The following is a 19,442-nucleotide window of genomic DNA, read 5'->3' as shown; positions in this document are numbered from 1 at the left end:
AATGGCCCTTTTACACTATACTTTGGAGCAACTGGATCTGTACCTGAAGTGGGCTTTTGTCACGCATAGCGAGTCTACCGAGATCCCTACGACCACTGCTCGCTATCCGGGCGTCTTTGTGAGCGATCTTAGCCAGCTGAATAGCTTCAAGCGGAATGCCTTCTCTGCCGTGGTGGGCACCTTGTTTGTCCTGGCTTTCACCGGGAACCTGGGTACTCTTTATGTCAACACCCGAAGAAAGCTGCGTCCCTTCTTTCGGGCTTGTCTAATATCCTTAGCCTGCAGTGACCTGGTCTCCACCGTCTTCTGCACGGTGTCCTATATGGCGCAGTTTCAGGCACAGTATCTTCAGCTTTGGGTGAGTCAAACTAAGGATTAGCTTGTTCCTGTTTGGGTTGAGTTGAAATAGGTTTCCTAGAGGAATTTTAAAAATAAAATATCCTTCAGACAATTGGTGGCTTCATGTGCAAGTTTGTGCCCTTTATTACCACCACTTCGGTGCTGTCTGGCAGCCTGACTTTGGTGGCCATCGCCCTGGATCGCTACTTGGCTGTGATGCGACCTGTGCTGGGCTTCTGGAATCCCGACTATCGCTTTAGCACCCTCTGCATGCTGCTGATCTGGGCCTGCTCTATAGGCGCCTCAGGACCCTTATTAGGAATCTATGACTACCGTCTGATTTATCTACTGGATGTGGAGCGCAATAAAACTGAGGAGGAGACAACCAGCACAGTTACAGTTGAGCCGGAGGAGCTGGTGGTCACCGAACTGGAGCTGGTCCATATGTGCCTGGCCGGGGACGTAAGTGGGGGAGCGGATAGATTATCGCCGCTAATACCGAGCGATTAAGGCGGACAGTTGACAGTTGTTGAATCAATGTTCGGTTTATCTTATCGCCGCCGCTGTGTGAATAAACTTATGCAATTCTATTAATATTCTGTTTTTCAGCACGATGTCGGACTCTACTACGTCATACTCTTCACCCTGATTTTTCTACCCTGCATCGTGTCGTTCCTCTGGCTGAATGCAACGATAGCCAGGCAATTGTGGCTTCGCAGGCACTACCACCAGGAGCAACATGTGCAGAGCCAGGAACCAAAGGAGGGTCAGTTCAAGTCGCTGGGATCGTCGGGCAAAGGGGATCTCCTTATGCCCTCCACGCTGGTCAGTGCCATGGGAGTAGCTCTACCTTTTGTGCTGGAAAAGGCGGGTCCACTGCCGCAGACGAATCCTCTACGGGCGGAACCTGTAAGAAAGACCACGGCAGCAGCCATGGCCAGAGAGGCCAGACATCGCAAGATGGTGGTGATTGTTGTCCTGATGATGGCTGTCTTCATTTGTCTACGACTGCCAGCGTGGGTCTTCCTGATCATGCGACTCTATGGCTCCTATTCGGAGCCCGTCGACTGGCTGCTCTACTTCAGTTTTGGCATTTTGAACCTTTTCAGTTGTGCCTTGAATCCCATATTCTATACCTTCCTCACCCAGACCATACGCACCGTGTCCCTGATGAAGCAGAAAATCCGTGGATTCTTTGGCTGCAGCAATGGCAAGCCACAGGATGCAGCCATGCCCCTGGATCAGGTGAACAGGAGCAGCTGCTGCTGCGGCCTGAGGGCGCCCACCTTTAGCTGGCGCTGCTACCAAGCTAAGGAGAAGCAAGGAGCTCCCACCATCGAGATAAAGGATTTGGAGCTGCAGCTGCCCGGCCAGCCATCGGGCGAGGTGCAGTCGGAGCCGAGTGGCCTGCGGCGGTTCAGCTTCCGGAGCTTCAAGCGCGAGGTGTTCACCATTTACAAGCAGTGCGATGACTCGTCGAGTGCGTCAATCGAGTCCTCCGCCTGATAGCCGAAGCCGGAGCCATAATGGCCATAAATCACCCCGAGTGCAGTTGTCGGATACGGGGGGGCCAACGGTTAGCAGAATTTGATTGATGGATCTATCTACTACTCTCCCTCCTCCTCCTGCACTTCACCTCTTCCAATCAAATCCACAGTCCGCCAAAAAACAGTTTGTCATGGCTGGCATATCACCTATCACATATAAGCACACATATTATGTACCTCATTAAACGTGTAAATATAAAGAATCAAGAAATAAACAAAAATTGGGTGTTGGGAGCCATTGAGCATTGAAGCAAAAGCTATAAAAAATCAAGAGGGTTTAAGTGATTAACACTGGCTTATCAAGATCACTTTTAGGTCGGTTTTTAGAGTGTAAAATAAAAAAAAACTATATTATTATGGAGAACTAGCTGGGTATGGATAGAGAGCTTATTATGGAAATTATTTAAACAACAGTTTTTGACACTGAAGTCGGGTTAAATGCCATAATTAATTAATTGGTAATGAGGCCCTTTAATAGAGGTATTTATAATATCTTTATTATAAGTACATGATTATTTTTAGAAGGCCACTGCAGTCAGTGGTTCGGTAATTTACCATTAAATTTAACGATGTAAGCTAAGCTTAATTTCTAAAATAAATAAATAAATTTTTATATTTAAATATACATAGGATATCCCATTTTACAAAGCGCATTATTTTATTTTTATTCTAGTTATATTTTTGTTTTTAAAAACATATGTTTTATTAGTTTTTCTAATTAATAACGCCAACATTAAATAAATAATATAAAAGTTTGCTAAATAATAAACACAATTTTTATAAGATAAATCAAGCGAGTGATTACTATTTAAGCAAACATTTATTCCAAAAAATTTTTCTACTCAAAAAGCTTGTTATAAAAATATATTTTGGGTGCTAATAAGCTACTAAAAGCCAAAAATGAAGGCATTATGAACTTAAACTAAACTCAACTAATTGTGATTTCTTCAGAATTTGACTTACTCATAAACGGGTTAAAAATACTTTAAGTAGTGGTTCTATTCCTTCATTAAAACCCGATAATTAAGTCACTTAAAAGTCCATTTTAGACTAATTTAAAACATAAAACCTAAACTAACATTTTTCCAAGAATTAACCTGACTAATAAACCTATTCATTATAAAACCAGCAGATCGTAGCCAAAACAATGTGTGATCTGTTGTTCAGATTCTATTTCTATACTCTAAACATAAATTGACTTCCGTTTTGAAACAATGGCCAACAGATTTTCAAGCAAGATACAAATCAAACTAATTAAATGTCACAAGTTGAGTATATTCTGTGGTTCCAAAAAAGCTCTTTCTCTCTGTCTCTGTGACTCTCCCCCTTTGTTTATTTTCCATCTCTCGGTAGCTGGAGATCTGAGAAATACTCTCTCTGTGCGGCAAACTTTTATCAGCTGCCGAGCCAAGCTCGACTCAAAAGCTGGCTCAGTCATTCAGTGCGGTTCGCGGCGAGCGGTTGGATTTTCTCAGCGGAGAAAAAACGCGAAAAACAGTGCTTGAAGGCGGGTGAAATCTACGAAAGCAAAGAAACAACAAATTCCAAGTGAAGAGTGCACGCCAAAGAAAAAATAAGTTCAGATCGCATTGTGCGATTATAGAAATTCGTAAATGAAACGCAAATAAATGAGGCCAATCAGCGACAGAGAGCTGCGAATTATGGCACAATATTGTCTAAAAATATAATCAAGTGTAACTGTAAGAAAGAAAAAGTGGCAAAGGCACAGCGGAAGAAAAGGGAAAGAGCCAAAGAAACCGAATAATACAAAAATCAAGAAAAGAAAACGAAACGACACAGAACAAAGCGCCTTCGTTGTGGGTCAAGAACGAAAGTTCGGGCTCAAAAAAAAGGTAACTATAGTTAGGCAGAGTCTGCTCGGCGTTGATCTATGTTTTGGTTTTGATTTGATTTTGTTTAAATTGAATTGGATATTGATTTGATTTGCTTTAATTCGGCTTAAGACTCTGTCAAACCAGTTGTGTTAGTTTGTGGTAGTTTGTGATTTACTGTTACACATTTCGTCAGAAGGAGCCGTCAGGAAAAACACGTTTGCGCATTTCACTTTGGCTCTCTTATGGCTCTCCGCCATCACGCATGCGCCGCGCAGCTCGAAGCTCTGGGATTTATGAATCGCTTGCAAAATCTGCAGTTATGCCGCCAAGTTGTAAACTGTCTGCACTTTGTTTCACTTTTGTGCAGCAGGTTCTATATAGTCTAAGCCTCTATAGCTACCTCTCTGTGGGGGTCTTCTGGTTACGCAGCTTTATGCTTTCGTTGGGCAGAGAGAAGAGTACTCTATAATTACTAGGGTTTATAGGATTTGTGGAAAGGTATAGAATAGTGAAAAGGGAATCCTTAAAAATTTAAATAACTTACAATATTGGTTTATAATATGTACTTTTATTTTAATTTTAAAGAAATTTTTGGAACCTAGGAACCCTTTAAGCCTAAGCAAAGAGGTGAAACTCAATTGACAATGTCTTTATAATTTCTTTCAAATTTTTTTAAGCAAGTTAGGGTATTTCAAAGTCCATACACCCCATAACACTAACCATTCTATGGATACTATAGTCACCGTTGCTATTTGCGTGCAGTTCGCTGTGCGTGCCAGGTATTTGAGGTACGATGAGTGGTTCAGTGGCTCGCTGGTTCGGTGGCGACTGCATGTTTAATTAGCCCCCGCTAACCAAAACCAAAACCAACACGGGGGCCACAAAAATAAATATATATAAAAAAAGAAACAACAACAAAAATATAGGCCACTATTTGGTCATGACGAGGCTGTTCCATTGGCCAGCCCATACCATCCATACGAATGGCGAATCAAGGCACACGCACTCCCTAACCAAAGCCTGACCATGAATAATAAAATCTGGGAGAACTGCTGGGGAGTGTAGAGAAGATGGACATATCTTTCGATCGATGAGGAAGATCGTGGAGGCATTTTGGCATTACTTTTCTAATGTCTACGTGCCTGAAATGGCAACTATTTCCTTTTAATTATAACAAATTCAAGACGTGAAGTGGGTTAAATTCTACTCCGTAATTAAAGCTTTCTTTTGTCAAATCAATATAATCGGTGTCTCTCTGTCGAAAATTTCCATAAGGCCAAATTGCTGCCGGAAAAAAGAAAGAAAAGAAACGCACTTTCGTTTTCATTTTCGGTTAGGTGGCCGAGAGTGAGAGAGACTCCCATCTCTTTCCTAATTATTATAAAACAAGAAATGTTCATTAAAACATTACATGCAGCGTGACCGACTGCAGCAGCAGCAACATTATACAATAGACACTAAAAGACAAAGCCAACACGATTGAGCTAAATGACTTAAGCTCTGGGCGTGGGACCTGGCCTGAGATCCGCTCCATTTAGCACATCACATCCCAAAGTGTTTTCGAAATAACAAAGAGAGAAAGAAAAAAAATGATATTATCAAAAAATAATTTCTAAAGAAAGTGAAAGTTTCTGTTTTTTTTTTTTTTGGGCGCGTACACCAGGGTATATATTTTTTATTCCCCTCCAGCGGTAGCGGCCCTTTTTCGGAGGGAGGCCTATTGTGAGCGTGAAAGCTGAATGCGGTCGGATGCAGATGGTTGTTGTGCCAAAAATCCATTTTTCTACCCACGTGCTGCAGCTATAACACCAAGCTTTGAGCTTCGGAAACCTGTTTAACGATAGCCTCCCCTTTCCTACCTTTTTTTTGATAGTTTTGTAATGTCTTTCGGCTGGGTTCAGTCGCTTTTGATGGCTGTAACTTGACCTGCATTCAGCTGGAAATTAGTGTTGTCCTCGGTTAACCTTGTCCGCGAAACGAGTTTTCTGGCCTAGCCTCTCCTAGGCCCCTGCCAAATGCGTTAATAATGCATTCTTTCTTGAACTCTCGACCATAGAGAAGACACTTTCGATTTTCGCTCAAATCGCAAAGGCAAATAAAAAGTTATTATTATTATTTTTTTCTTTTGTGAGAGACAGCCAGGGGAGACCCTCGGTTATTACCAGACGCCGACGATTTCACTCCGTGCAGGCCAATGTACCTTGGCGACACTTGTCCACAGTCCGTCTGCCCCGTCTGTCCGTGGCTTATAGATGAGACATTGTTGGCCGATTTGATGCGGGAGCACGCCAATTGGCTGGCATTGAGCCGGGTGCATAATGAAGCTCGCACACAACATAGCCACACACTACACACCACAAACACACACCCATCCATCACAAACAAATCAATTCGCTTAGTTGTTTTGTTTACTCGCACATGATTGTTATGTTTATATCGTGTCATGTGATGGCTGGCAATTGACGGACTGACTGAGTGGCCAAAGCCTCGACTGGAGATGAGTCAGGGTCAAAAGGAGCGAAAAAAAGTGAGAAAAGTATTTCAACGGGGTTATGTTATGGGAATTACTTACTTGACTTTATAGGGATGTATAATTTTATTCTTAAATGTAGTTTGAAATTGCCTGCTATAGGAATTATATGGCTTCAAAGGTGTTTTTCCTATATACTAATCTTGATAGATAATCAGGCACATCTTAGACATAGCTAATTAAAATAATATAGAAGCTAAACTTATAAAACCCAATCCCATAATCTCTTTTTTAGCATTTCCCTTTACTTATTTATTAAAGTGTTAGCTTTCTTTTATAAATACAACTCGGTATATAGTTCACACTGATTAAGCTATTTCCTTCAGATTAGACAGTCCTAAAAAAAATAAATAAATACAGCGAAAAAGTAAACTAAAATTGCTATAAATAAAAGCAGCCAGCGACAGATGCTGATAAGGCCTTTTCAGCTTCAACTCAACTGAGAAAAACAGTAAACAAACGGACGAGTTAATGCCTTCGCAACCGTGATATCTAACGGTCCTCCCCGCTTAAGGCAAACAACTCGCTCGCGAGGAAGACACACATCACATGAGTCACTCGCAACAGTGAGCTACAAATGTAACTGTCAATCCAAATAAAAGCGCTGCAACAATTCCATCTAATGCGGCATGCATCGCAGGAGGGGGGGTTGACGGTTCTTGACTGCTGCTGCTGATGTTGCATATATATCGCTGATGTTGCTGCGTTCAAACATGGTCTGCCATTTACAGCTAACGAGATTTTAAGTGCTGTCAAATGTTGATGAAAGCAGCAGCAAATACCCCCGAAAACACACGCACGGATTTAAATGGAAATTTAGATTTAGATTCAGAACAAGTGTCCCCATGGGAACCAGAAAAAAAAGGTCAAGGGTGGATAACAGGATTTTGTGACTCTGAGCCAGTTAATGTGGCAAAAGCCAAAGGGAAATTGATATTGCAAATAAGAAATAATAATAATAAAGCCGGCTTTTCTGTCTGTAAAAGTTTCAAGAAGGTATGGCGAGGATTTGCCAGCTAAAGAGACATTATTTATGATCTCATGCTATAAATTACATAAAACTTTAATGACACTTGCCATAAATCATACAGGAAAAAGAAACTGCATATTAAAATTAAAAAAAACAAAACCAAAAACCCACGTCTTAATGAAACTCGTTCCACAAAATAATGACTCTCCAATTTCGGTCTCTGTTTAATTTTTTGTTGTCTTGTCTCGGGTAAACCCTCCAATGTAGGTCAAGCCGCCTGCTACTTGAGGAGGAGACCTGCCTGTAGATCTTTGTGAATCTCTGGAGTTGTGGAAGCTCTGCAGCTGTGAACCTGGCGTAGCCATTCCCAAAACATTATGAAACAGCGGCAGTTGTCGTGGCCAGGTTGCCGGGCAAACTGCTGGCTCATCGCCCTGCTGGCCACTCTGACAGTGGCGGAAGGTGAGTAAAGGAGTATGATCCTCCCATGTCATGTTTAACTGAAGGAACTCTCGTATAGTTGCAGCTTTGCCCTTCCTGTTCACGCATCTCCGGCCGCAGATAAACTGGACGCAGTTGGAGACGCAGCCCTGGGTGGTGGAGGAGCAGCCGCGCAGCATTGAGCCGCATCTGGAACTGGTGCCGCATCCCAATCGCACCAAGATCAGTGCTTCCGATGCCTCTGATGCGGAGTTCCTCCAGCGGCTGGCCAACCAAACGGCTACCTCGCGAATGCTGTGGAACGATGCGGGTGGCGGGGATGGCCTGGTGTATCCCCCGTTCGTGGACCGCGCCCTGAGGCTGCTGAACCTCAAGCAGGTGGCCTTCGAGGTGGAGAACAGCCTGATGTCCCAGGTGACGTGCACCGCCTGCCGAGCTGGTGCCGGTATGATCCAGCATCAGATTCAGTCCGGCAAGACGGACGCTGACTTGATCCAAATGATCACGGACTATTGCACGAATCTGAATATCCAGACTGCCAGGGTTTGCCAGGGAGTCGCCCAGCTCTTTGGCACCGAGTTGATCTACGTCCTGAAGCGGGTCAACCTCAGTCCCGACGAGCTGTGCAGCTTTGTGATTGGCGATGGCTGCGCGGATGTCTACAATCCCTACCATGAATGGGAGGTGATCTTCCCACCGGTGCCTAAGCCACCACGTCTCGCCGACCTGCCCATTCCAATGGAGGCGGCTCCATTCTTTAAGGTCCTCCACATCTCTGACACCCACTATGATCCCCATTACGCGGAGGGCTCCAATGCCGAGTGCAATGAGCCTCTGTGCTGTCGTCTCAGCAGTGGACGACCAGCAACGCCAAATGCGGCTGCAGGAAAGTGGGGAGACTACAGGAAATGCGATACGCCCAAGCGGACGGTGGATCACATGCTGGCCCACATTGCCGAGACCCACAAGGACATTGACTACATCCTGTGGACCGGCGATCTGCCGCCGCACGATGTTTGGAACCAGACCAAGGAGGAGAACCTGGCCATTTTGAAGGAGACGGTGCAGCAGATGGTGGAGAAATTCCCTGGGGTGCCCATCTTTCCGGCTCTGGGCAACCACGAAAGTGCTCCGGTAAACAGTTTCCCTCCGCCGTATGTCAACCAGGTGGACATCTCAATTAGTTGGCTCTACGACGAGCTGGATATCCAGTGGCGTCGCTGGCTGCCCCAAAGTGTGACCCACACAGTGCGTCGCGGAGCCTTCTACTCGGTGCTGGTGCGTCCAGGCTTTCGCATCATTTCGATGAACATGAACTACTGCAACAACAAAAACTGGTGGCTCCTGTTGAACTCCACAGATCCAGCCACGGAGCTGCAGTGGTAAGCTAGCAATATGTGAATCTAAAAACGTATATAAAAACTTTAAATTTCTCCTCAAGGTTCATTTATGAGCTGCAGAGTGCCGAGTTCTCCAACGAAAAGGTTCATGTGATTGGTCACATTCCCCCAGGACATTCGGACTGCTTGAAGGTCTGGTCCCGAAACTTTTACAAGATCATTGCTCGCTATGAGAGCACCATAACAGCTCAGTTCTATGGACACACACACTACGATGAGTTTGAAATGTTCTACGATCCGCATGATCTGAGTAAGAAATTATTTCTAGACTCTAAAAACAACCCTTAACTTGGATCTTATCTTTACAGATCATCCTAATAGCGTGGCCTACATAGGACCTTCTGTTTCGCCCTACTACGATCTGAATCCTGGCTATCGGATCTACTATGTGGATGGAGACCATGACTCCACCACACGGCTGGTCATAGACCACGAGTCCTGGATAATGAATCTCAAGGAGGCCAATCTGTATGGATATCCCATATGGTATAAGTTATATACGGCACGAGCTGCTTACAATATGAAGGCTTTGCGGCCCAGTGACTGGAACAATCTGCTCAATGAGCTGACCAACAATCAGGAGCTCTTTGAGCTGTACTACAAGTGGGTTCAGTCTGTTAAAAATTAAATTCCATTTTTATATTTGATAAATCTCCTTTAAAAACAGATATTACTGGAAGAACTCGCCGGCTCGACCCACTTGCGATGCCGAGTGCAAGAAGAGGCTGATCTGCGACTGCAAAAGTGGACGCTCCCACGATCGTAAACACTTTTGTGCCGAGGTCGAGTCGAAGATCGATCAGGAGTCTTCAAAGTCCTGGAAGTCGTGGTTCTATCGGGGACTAACCAACTCGTAAGCACCTTTCAGTTGATAGCTGCTTGTTCTCCTGGTGACGGTTGCACTAATCAGTTAAATCATTAAATTAACAATTGCTATTAGTTTCTATGTTTGTTACATATTTAGTTTTGTGTTTTGCTTACCATTTTTACTTTATAATAACGAACTCATTTTATTCTCTGCACTGGTGTGGTTCATTCAACAAACTAAAATATCGCAAAAACTAATAATTGCACAGGTCTGAGGAACGAACAGGAGATACAGCAACGGATGGCGACAATCCTTTCGACTTGGTGATTGTTAACGTTGGTGGTTAAGGTGGTTAAGGATTGTATATATATTATATACCTTTGGTGGCGAGACAATCTGTAATCTATAATAATAAAGTTTACGATGGAGACTTATTCCGTTACTCTTTCTGCAACTCTCTAGCTATAGCCTGCTATCCTCGATCACCTACCTGCCCAAATACCTGCTGGGGTACCGCTGATTATCCGCCCATCCATCTATCATCAGTCAACTGCAAGTCAATGCAATCGAGAGGAATCGCCTACCCCCTAAGTTTACTATGTGATAACTAGTGCTTAATGCCCCCACTTTTGTCTAAGTTAACTTAACCGCAACAACATCACAATGCCCGCCCCACGACCTCCGACTTGGACATATATTTATATAAATATCTCCCAACGCCCGCCCAAAACTGAGTCAGTGAACAATAGTCATTTAAATGTAATCGATCGAGTCGTTGTTGTTTTTGCTGCTGCCGTTGCATTACGGGGCGAGGCAGGTGCGCCCATCTGCTGCAAGGAAATTGTTGAACAAACTACTTTTTAGAAGCGTAATTGTAAAGCTAATTTAATGCTTATCGTAAATAAAGTGAAGTTATTTAAGTCAAATTTGAATTCAAATATTTCAGTGTTGTAAAAGTTGTAAAAGTGGCTAGTTACCAACACTTAACTTAACATAACAGGAAACAGTGCTGTTAGCTAACATGGCAATTATCGATTATTCTGTTGATGTGCCAGAAATGTATCGACAATTGGAGGGATATTTAAACCAAGGGGTGGCTGATAAGGTTTAGGGTTTTAGAAAAATTATAAATTACATATATGAGGAAATTATAAAAAGTAAAACTAGGTATTGAATAATAATAGATTATTAATTATTTATAATAATTTTTCAAAAGGTTTCATTTTTTCTTTATTCATAAAAAATTTTTTCTTACAAACTGTTAATATTTTTATTGCAAAATTGCTTAAAGCTAAATGATAGAGCCTGGTAATAACATAAAAAATATTATTGGTAATCAAATAAAATAATTAAGACTTTAGGCATTACCTGATAAAAATCGTTTCCCATCAGAGAGTTAGTGATTGTCTTATATTTAAGACATTGAATATTCAAAAATGCATCACTTTCTCACTCTTGTGAAAGGATCAAAGCTTGAGCATTCTTAAAGGAGTAATTAGACAGCCTGATTACCTGAGCTCCTGCTCCCTGATAAAGCCCATCACCTTTAAACATAATGCACTGCCCAAGGCTTGAACTTCCTACTCAGAATAAGCTGACGCTGGTCCTTTCAGCAAACGCAGAACGCCGAACGAAGGGGGAAATCGGCGAGGACGAAGGCAACAGCAAAGGGATATCCTAGTCGTTGTCAATACGCCCGAGTGGCCGCTGCCTTGAGCTTGCTGAGCGGGCGTGCGTGTTTTCCTTCATTGGTGATAAGACACGCAGCGCGATGTGTGTGGAGTTGTGGGGGGGTGTACAGAGTGTGTGTGTGCAGGGTCTCCTGGCTGCCAGTCATTATCCCTTTGTCACACATATACACCCGCACGTTTTCCCACACTCGCACAGCCAGCATCGTGGAAGCAAAACAATTCCGTTTACATTTCCCACATCCCCCCACACCCGCACACTCACTCTCGCTGGGACACTCACACACACCCACCCACTGGTAATGGCGTGTGCCGCCTACTTTTTTCCTGATTTCGCTGCTCGTTTTTGTTGCTTTGCATACTTTTCGGGGGCGACGCTGCCGCTGGGAACCGCACACATGTGTGTGCGACAAACAAACAAAGAAAACAAACAAACAAACAAGCAAACACACACACAGCCCCAAAAACAGGAGAGTAACAACAACAACAACAACGAAAAGCACAACAATGCAATGCGTGCAAATTTTTAGAAAAATATACAAACAGCCAGACGGAAAATGGGGGGCATTATCTCATGTGGCAGGCGCAGGATTCACAGGATTCCGGATGCCGCGCTTAAATGCCGCTTAACATATTTGATTTTTCTTCCTTTTTTGCAATATATTTTTGCATGGTATTTCCCATTTTTTTTTTGCTCCTCTGTTTTGTTTTGTTAGCCATTGTTTGCCTTGGTTGTTGGATTGCTGTTGCTGTCAAGCTGGCATATAAATTTGCATTTCGACAAAGCGCGGGAGTTCACACATGTTAACCCATTAATGCCCGATCTGTGGCACGCAATATATACTACGAGCAAAATAAATATATACATATTTTGGTACTCCCTGCAGCTTGAATACAAATTGTTTGCAATGGGTTAATTTTTGACAGCCATTGAACAAGGTTCGGTTTGGGTTCCTCTTTAGAATTGGCGCCTTCATTTGAATGCCGGAACACGTTTTTAAATAAATCAACGCATTAATTATTCTCGCATGCATAAATCGTCGATGCTGTCGATGCTGGGTGCCTGCCTCTATGCCCCCAGGAAAATTGAGTGCTGATTTTTCCCCATTTCCCACCCGCTGCTGCTGCTGCTGCTGCTCCTGCCAACACCTCTCCGCAGAGTTTTATTAGCTACGCATAATTGCTGCGGCAATAAAGTTGTTATGCCCGAAAAAGGAAAAGGACACACGGGCAAATCCTAGACCTCGTCCATATCGGCGCGTGACCCGACAGCATAACGACATTTAAGTGGCCACCGCAGCAGCAACATCAGTGGCAGCATCAGCTCTAGGCGATGGGCGGTGGCCGGTGGCCGGTGGGCGTGTCGGCTTGGGCCATGTTTGGCAACATGTTACAAAAAATTGATGCCATTGCTGTTTTTCCATCTATTGTTGCTGCAGCTGCACACCCACAATATTTATTGTTACAAGCTGGCAAGTGAAACACAGGGGCGGAAAAGTGCAATAAAAAAATGTTCAATTTGTACAGATTTAAGCATAATTTTTTTAGTCTTTAAAAAGGTGTAGTTTTTGTTAATTTTAAACTCTTAAATTGAGATTTAAGCATGTTTTAAGTCAATTTATTATTATAGAAGCTGGGAAAATATGTAATTTAAGTTATTATTTCTAATAGTTTATATTTTTCCCACATTTCCAAGACTTAACAATTACTTGAACTAACATTTACAATAAAGGACCTTTCTGCTTCCCTTCAGTTTCAGCGTTTCAGTGACTGTCAATGCCGTTGACGCTATTACTTCCGTTTGGCGTGTAAAGCGCGTAAAGAAAATTATATTTAATTACTCAAGCAGAAGCATGACAAGTGAAAATGTCGCCCGGCTTCCAGGATCCACAGAGAGTCCAGAGTCCAGAGTCAGGCTCAGCAGGCCTGTCAGCTTGTCAGGAGCAGGCGGCATTGCCAAAGCCGCCGGCGCATTGGTCACTTTTCGTTGTCGCTTTGCTCTGCTTTTGCTTTTGTTTAAATTTAAATTCTATAAATAAATCTGCATGAGGCACGGGCCATGTTGGCCATAAGCACAAGCAAGTGGACTGTAGCTGCACTTGGCATCGCTGTTGGCCACTAAACAAAAGCTGGAACTGTGTTGTCTCCCTCTTCGTTCTCCAGCACTCATACACACACACACGTCCAGGCCCCGCTGGCCGAAAATCGCAGGACACTTATTTATGGTGGGTGGGTGGCAGGGTGCCTAAAAAGGACGATTTCGGTATGTCTGCTTGGGTCAGATGGGTTTCTTTTCTGGTGTTATTTAGTTTTTACTTTGCTTGTTATTTAAAGTTACTGAATTGATCAGATATGGGAAGATCTTTGGACAGTGGAAGTTAGGTTTTAAGAAAGTATATAACTCACATTTTATTTTTACTTTATGCCTTTGAAATAATCTGAAGAAAATAAATAATACGCAGGGAAATATATTTAGGATCGTCTTGGTCCCCTCCAACATCAATCCTCATAAACCTAATGATATCTAATGTATCCTTAATCTTGTCCTTTGCCAAATGACATAATTTCCTTTGGCTGCACATCGATTATGGCGAGGTCTCTTCCTCCGTTTCCTACATAGTGTTGTCCCTGCAGCTGGAAGGTAATGCATTCGAATCGACAGACCAACTCGAACGACTCGAACGACTCGAACGCCTCGAGCACAATGTTAATCCGATGTAAGCTCGTGTCCGGAATCCACAGATCTCCACGTCATGCTTCAATTGTTCCCCACATATTGTTCTCTACATACACCCTCCCACTCCCACTCTTACCACCTCCTTCCACCCAGTGAAAGCCGGTGCCCGGAACCATCATCACATGTGCTCACCTTTGCCATCAAAAAGCAACCACAGGGGAGAAGCAGGACGAACAAAAAATAACCATAAGGACGAAAACATGGGGGCGTTGGGAAATAGTAGTAAAGATAGGAGAAAAAAAAATAGAAATGGAAGGAAAAAAATCTCAGCTGCAAATGACTTGTGTGCCATTGAGATAAACCCAAAATTTATTTATTTTTACCATAAACCCGAATGCAGTCAAGGCAAAAAGGACTTTTGGCCAAAGCCATTGTGATTGTGTGCGTGTGCCTGTGTGTTTGTGTGTGGCAGGCATTTTGTTGTGCCTGTATTTGTGTTTGAGCTTTCGGCAGCAGCAGCAACAAAAGCGATGACGATGGCAACTAACTACAAATCCGTAGGCAATTAATTTGGCTGGAAAACCCCAAAAATACAAAACACACCCGCATGTTGCTCTGTGTGTGTGTGAGTGTGTGATTGTGTGTGTATAAAATAGGCAAAAATATTAAATGGAAAGGCACCGCGCTCTCGCTCTTGACGCTGCCATCGCCGTCAGTCGCAAAAAAGCGGAGAATCCTGGCCAAGGAAAAAAAAAAAAAACAGTTTGAATGGAAATTCAATTGAGTGACATGAAAATGGAATTTTTCACATTCCCCCCGCTGCTTCGGCTGCTGAGATGAGATGAGAGAGCAGCAGCAGCAGCAGCAGCTCCTGTTTGGCTGCCAGGCACATCACAAACACAGTTTGTCTTCATGTTGTTGCTCCTGTTGCTGCTGCTGCTCCTGCTGCTGTTGTTTTTGTTGTTGTTAGCCGCAATAGTATCCTGGCATAGAGCAAGCGAAAGCAAACGCCTGGCAGCGTTTCCAGCCACATCCTCCCACTAGCTCACTCACTCGCTCACTCACTCACTAGCACGCACAGCGTAGGAGTCCTGTCGGAGATTATATCCCCGCTCTTGTCATTGCCTCCGCTCCCCCTCTGCCTGCTGACAACAAAAAAAGTTTGCTACTGACATTTTCATAATTAGGTATTCAAAATCTTTAATAACGGTTACTCTTGCTGGTTGCTGGATGCTGCTGCTGATGCTGCTGCTGAGAGCTGCCAGTTGCCAGTTGCCATTGCTATTACCGCACATACACCCACAAATACACATGTACGCGCATTATCCTTATAGAGTTTCTGTGTCTTTGGGGCATTCAATTGCGGTAGCTAAAGCATAAAGCATGTTGATGTTGCTTGTTGCTATTGCTAGTTGCTACTGGAGCTTGTTGCTGCTGCTGTCATTGCCTGTCTGCGCGTTAAATGTATTTTTACTTTGAGTGCCAACTGATGGTAAGCTGTCAGGTCTGTGAACCTTACATCAATTGTTAAGAAAATATTTCAAGGATATTTATGTGTTAAAGGGTAGGGATAATTATTATTAAAAGATTCTTTTTATGTCATTGTCACGTACGATCGAGCTTACCGTGCGGCTTCTCAGATTGACAGATAGAGAGAGAGAGAGAGACAGAGCAGAATTTCCGGCCTCGCGAAAGGACGATTTGACAGTCGAGCTGTCAACTTGTTACGATCGCCTATCGATTAATGGTGCCACCTAGTCATACACCGGAAATGAAGAAATTGTTCTATTTTCTTGCAATATCTATAATTCGTTGCTTAAATAAAAATTTTAAATAGTTTCCAAGTTAAAAAGAATAACAAGCATATAATTAAATACATATTTATATTACCACCTAAACTATTATAGTTAATAGTAAACCAATGACTAATTGCATACTTCTTCTCTTTAGAAATTTCTGGCCATCTTAAAGTGTATAATTGCTGCTGTCATCAGGCCAGAACTTTGCACCATCATCTGTACATTTTCCCCTTTTCTCAACGGCTCGCCTTTGTCCACACTTCACTTGCAGTCGACATTTTTACGCTCTTCACTTTGGCCCAAGCAATAGAAGAAGCCAAATCAGAAGGAGGAAAGTCCCTTCTTGGCTTTTCACGTCCAAGACAGGCCAGGCGGCAGGATTGCCGCTGACGGCGACAATTTTAGCGCGGACAACCGCTGAGCAACTGTCGAGAACGGAGCAAGGAAAGGATAGCCAGGGAAAGGGCAAAGCGGACCTTAATAGGCAAATCCCTCCCAGTTGGGGGTGACAGGGCCAACTAGCAGCGAACATCGCCATTACCATCCACGGCGGAGTGTTATCTGCCGGCACTCAGTTGCCGTTTGCCGATTCCCATATCTGGGCATTCCCACTCAGCCAACCGTCCCCCCCCAACCCTTATCAAAAGTCAGTCAATGCCATACATCCGCACACAAGCAAGGCCAGGGATGGGGAGAGACACCCAAACAAACAGCTTCATCCTGACCTGCTGGCCTAGAGGACGCATCAAGTGGGCGGCGGTGAGGGTGAGGGTGAGGGTAGCTTGCTCTTTTCGTCCTGCTCGTGCTCTGGCTCCTGTTACAATTCCTGATTTTGTTTGCTGCTGAATTGGCGCTGAGCAAACAACTTCCTTATCGGGACGATACACGCCGCCGCCAGATAAACACGAGTGACGCATGTGCAGCAGCAGTAGCAGCAGCATCAGCATCATCAGCAGTTACAGCAGCAACAACGTGTCATTCATTGTTTAAAATAAAAATTAATAATTCAATTATGCGTCAACAGCCAAGGCAAACATTGCTCTCTTGTTTGCCCGCCTTCCTAGGCACAGAGAAAAATAGGTCTGGTCTGGGAAATACAAAGTCAGAGATATAGGTCTCTTTAAAATAAATTGAAAACTTCAAATATATCATTAAGAAAGTAACAAGTTAAATATCGTAAACTCAGGAGATAAAAAAGCTAACAGAAAGGAAATGAACTAAAGTATTTTCCTATCTAAAGAAATGGTTATATTAAAAATTAAAGAAATATAGCCTTATGTGAACTAAGAATCGTGGATTTCTAATTTATAATTCTAGTTGTTTTAGAACCTTAATTATCAGCCAAAAAATAATTATGAATATAAATGGATGCAATAAAAACATGCCTAGTCACAACCCTCTATGTTATATCTATGACCTTCAATTTACGACCAAATTACCCATAAACCAAAATATTTATTCTTACACGTTTAATGTTCCTTTTTTCCCTGAGTGTATATTTATACATTTTTTTTTTGCGACTGGCCATTTGGGAGCGGACTTTTGGACAGAAGCTGGCCCGGTCTGGTCGCAGCTGCTGCCTGCCGATGTATGCCACTCCAAATTGCCGTGATTTCATTCAATTTGTCGCAGCGGCAGCAACAGCAACAGCGGCAGCAGCAACAAATGTTGCCACTTGCCCGGCAGCGCGGCCCAAAATTGTTTTCGTTTGCTACGTTCCATGAGAATATTCCTCGGCTCGGCTCTGTGCTCTCTCTCTTTTCCATTCGCTTGTGCGAAATGCGCATAAAAAAATGCTGTGTCCAACGCCCACAACCACCCATCAGCTTCCCCTGCTTTTTCCCTACCCTCCCCTCCTATCCTTCCCCGCATTTCCCAGTCCAAAGTCGCAGACGACTACGACGACGACGTCAGGCTGGTGTGCCAATGCACAATTGTTGTTTGTATGAGAAAATCTCGCCTAATGGCGTTTTACATTATTTGCCGCCTGATGCTGCTGCTCCGTCGAGGATGAGGATGAGGACGACGACGACGTCGCTGCCATTGCCAACTGCTACCAAGTGGCAGTAGTAAAAGAAGCAGGCCAACTCCCCCCTGTCATGCCACCCAGCGCCCAACTCCCAGGATTTCCCGGACTCGGACCCCAGCTTGAGTGCCAAATATTCCCACTCTGCTCCGCCACGTTCGAGAGTTTGTGGTTTAGGGTGCTTGGGTTTTCGTTTGTGGCAAGTTTTCCTCGAGCAAATTCGAGGAAATCCAAAGCGAGGTGGGGCGGGTAGTCGCCGGACAAGATGAATGGCCACTTATTGGCCAAAAGCGGGTTTTGTTTAAATTGTGGTGGTCAATTTGTACGGAACGTATTGAAACGTCTTCGCAGGCGTAGATTGATGGTGCCACCAGATGGCCGCTCCTGCTGCTGCCTCTACTGGTTGGATGGATATGCATGAGTTGGCGATGTGATAGATATGTCAATCGGTTGCTAATTACTATAGGATAAGGGGTCTGAATTTGGAGACGATGTGCCTTTGGGAGGGAGTATTATGTTGAATGTGTAATTATTAGTGTAAGGTTTTGCTAGGGTTTTGCCTTTGAATAGAAAATATTAGGTACCTTAACAATATCTTTTGTTAATTTATGGTATTTTGTGGAAATGATCTATTGGCAACATCTTTCTAGTTATTTTATATACATTTAACCAATTGTTTCGGCTTTCCCAGATACTTTTAAAATTTTCAATGATAATTATTATTTATCTAAGATGTTTATGTTGCATTTACTATAATAATACTTTAGGCCTCACCTTTGTTGATCTCTTTTTAATAATATCCTGTAACCAATTTCTTTAGTCCCACAAATCCAATCCCATATTCCATATTCTAGTCTTAACCATATATCCCATGTGTTTTTCTGTTATTCCCATACACTAATTGTATTGCAAACTGATCTCTTAAATCCACCGATATCCGGCCATTTCCAATTGGAACTGAATCTGTAGATCCCTCACAAAAAACTAACATAAATCGCCTCTAATTTCCTCGCCTTACAGGGAATTTTTCCCAGGGGGAACTAAGGACTAAGCATTTGACATGGTGTGAACACAAGCATAAGGGCCTTTTTTAGCGGGGGTAACAGCAAGAAAGGAAAAGGGAATGGGAAATTCGAAAGGGGGTAAGGAAAATTCAACAGTAGAGGCGGGCTGGAGTGTGTGCACAATTGGTTGGCAATTTATTTAAATATCGGCACGCAGTTGGAAACGCAATGCCAACTGGAATGCCAAGGCAGTGGAAATAAATGTGAAACAGCGCAGAGACGAGAACGAAACAAGCTGCTGCCAAAAAGGAATTTTTCAGCTGCTGCCCCGCTAAGGGGCACGGGAACGGGCACAGAGGCAGGGGCCTGAGAGCAGCA

General features: G+C 43.5%; 2 protein-coding genes across 5 annotated transcripts; both read left to right on the top strand.

Annotated features, from left to right (window-relative positions):
* Position 1: 1 nt before the first annotated feature.
* Positions 2-2,080, top strand: LOC108070813 (orexin/Hypocretin receptor type 1). The gene is made up of 3 exons (XM_017161412.2): positions 2-358; positions 448-801; positions 949-2,080. Exons 1-3 carry the CDS (start codon positions 2-4, stop codon positions 1,843-1,845), a joined length of 1,608 nt encoding a protein of 535 aa, XP_017016901.1. The 3' UTR covers positions 1,846-2,080.
* Positions 2,081-3,333: 1,253 nt separating this feature from the next.
* LOC108070897 (sphingomyelin phosphodiesterase) lies at positions 3,334-10,802 on the top strand. 4 transcript variants are annotated; one of them, XM_070284208.1, is made up of 8 exons: positions 3,334-3,739; positions 7,489-7,683; positions 7,742-9,044; positions 9,104-9,312; positions 9,371-9,665; positions 9,730-9,915; positions 10,139-10,218; positions 10,333-10,802. In XM_070284208.1, exons 2-7 carry the CDS (start codon positions 7,599-7,601, stop codon positions 10,215-10,217), a joined length of 2,157 nt encoding a protein of 718 aa, XP_070140309.1. In that variant the 5' UTR covers positions 3,334-3,739; positions 7,489-7,598; the 3' UTR covers position 10,218; positions 10,333-10,802. The 4 variants fall into 4 exon arrangements, with proteins under 4 accessions (XP_070140309.1, XP_017017033.1, XP_017017032.1 ...); XM_017161544.3 differs by lacking the exon at positions 10,139-10,218; XM_017161543.2 differs by lacking the exon at positions 10,333-10,802 and having other exon boundaries at positions 7,748-9,044; positions 10,139-10,304.
* Positions 10,803-19,442: the final 8,640 nt, after the last annotated feature.

The sequence above is a fragment of the Drosophila kikkawai genome, chromosome 2R, assembly GCF_030179895.1.
Source record: "Drosophila kikkawai strain 14028-0561.14 chromosome 2R, DkikHiC1v2, whole genome shotgun sequence".
Taxonomy (NCBI): domain Eukaryota; kingdom Metazoa; phylum Arthropoda; class Insecta; order Diptera; family Drosophilidae; genus Drosophila; species Drosophila kikkawai.
Note: the sequence above shows the minus strand (reverse complement) of the source record. Positions and strands in the feature narration are given on the sequence as shown.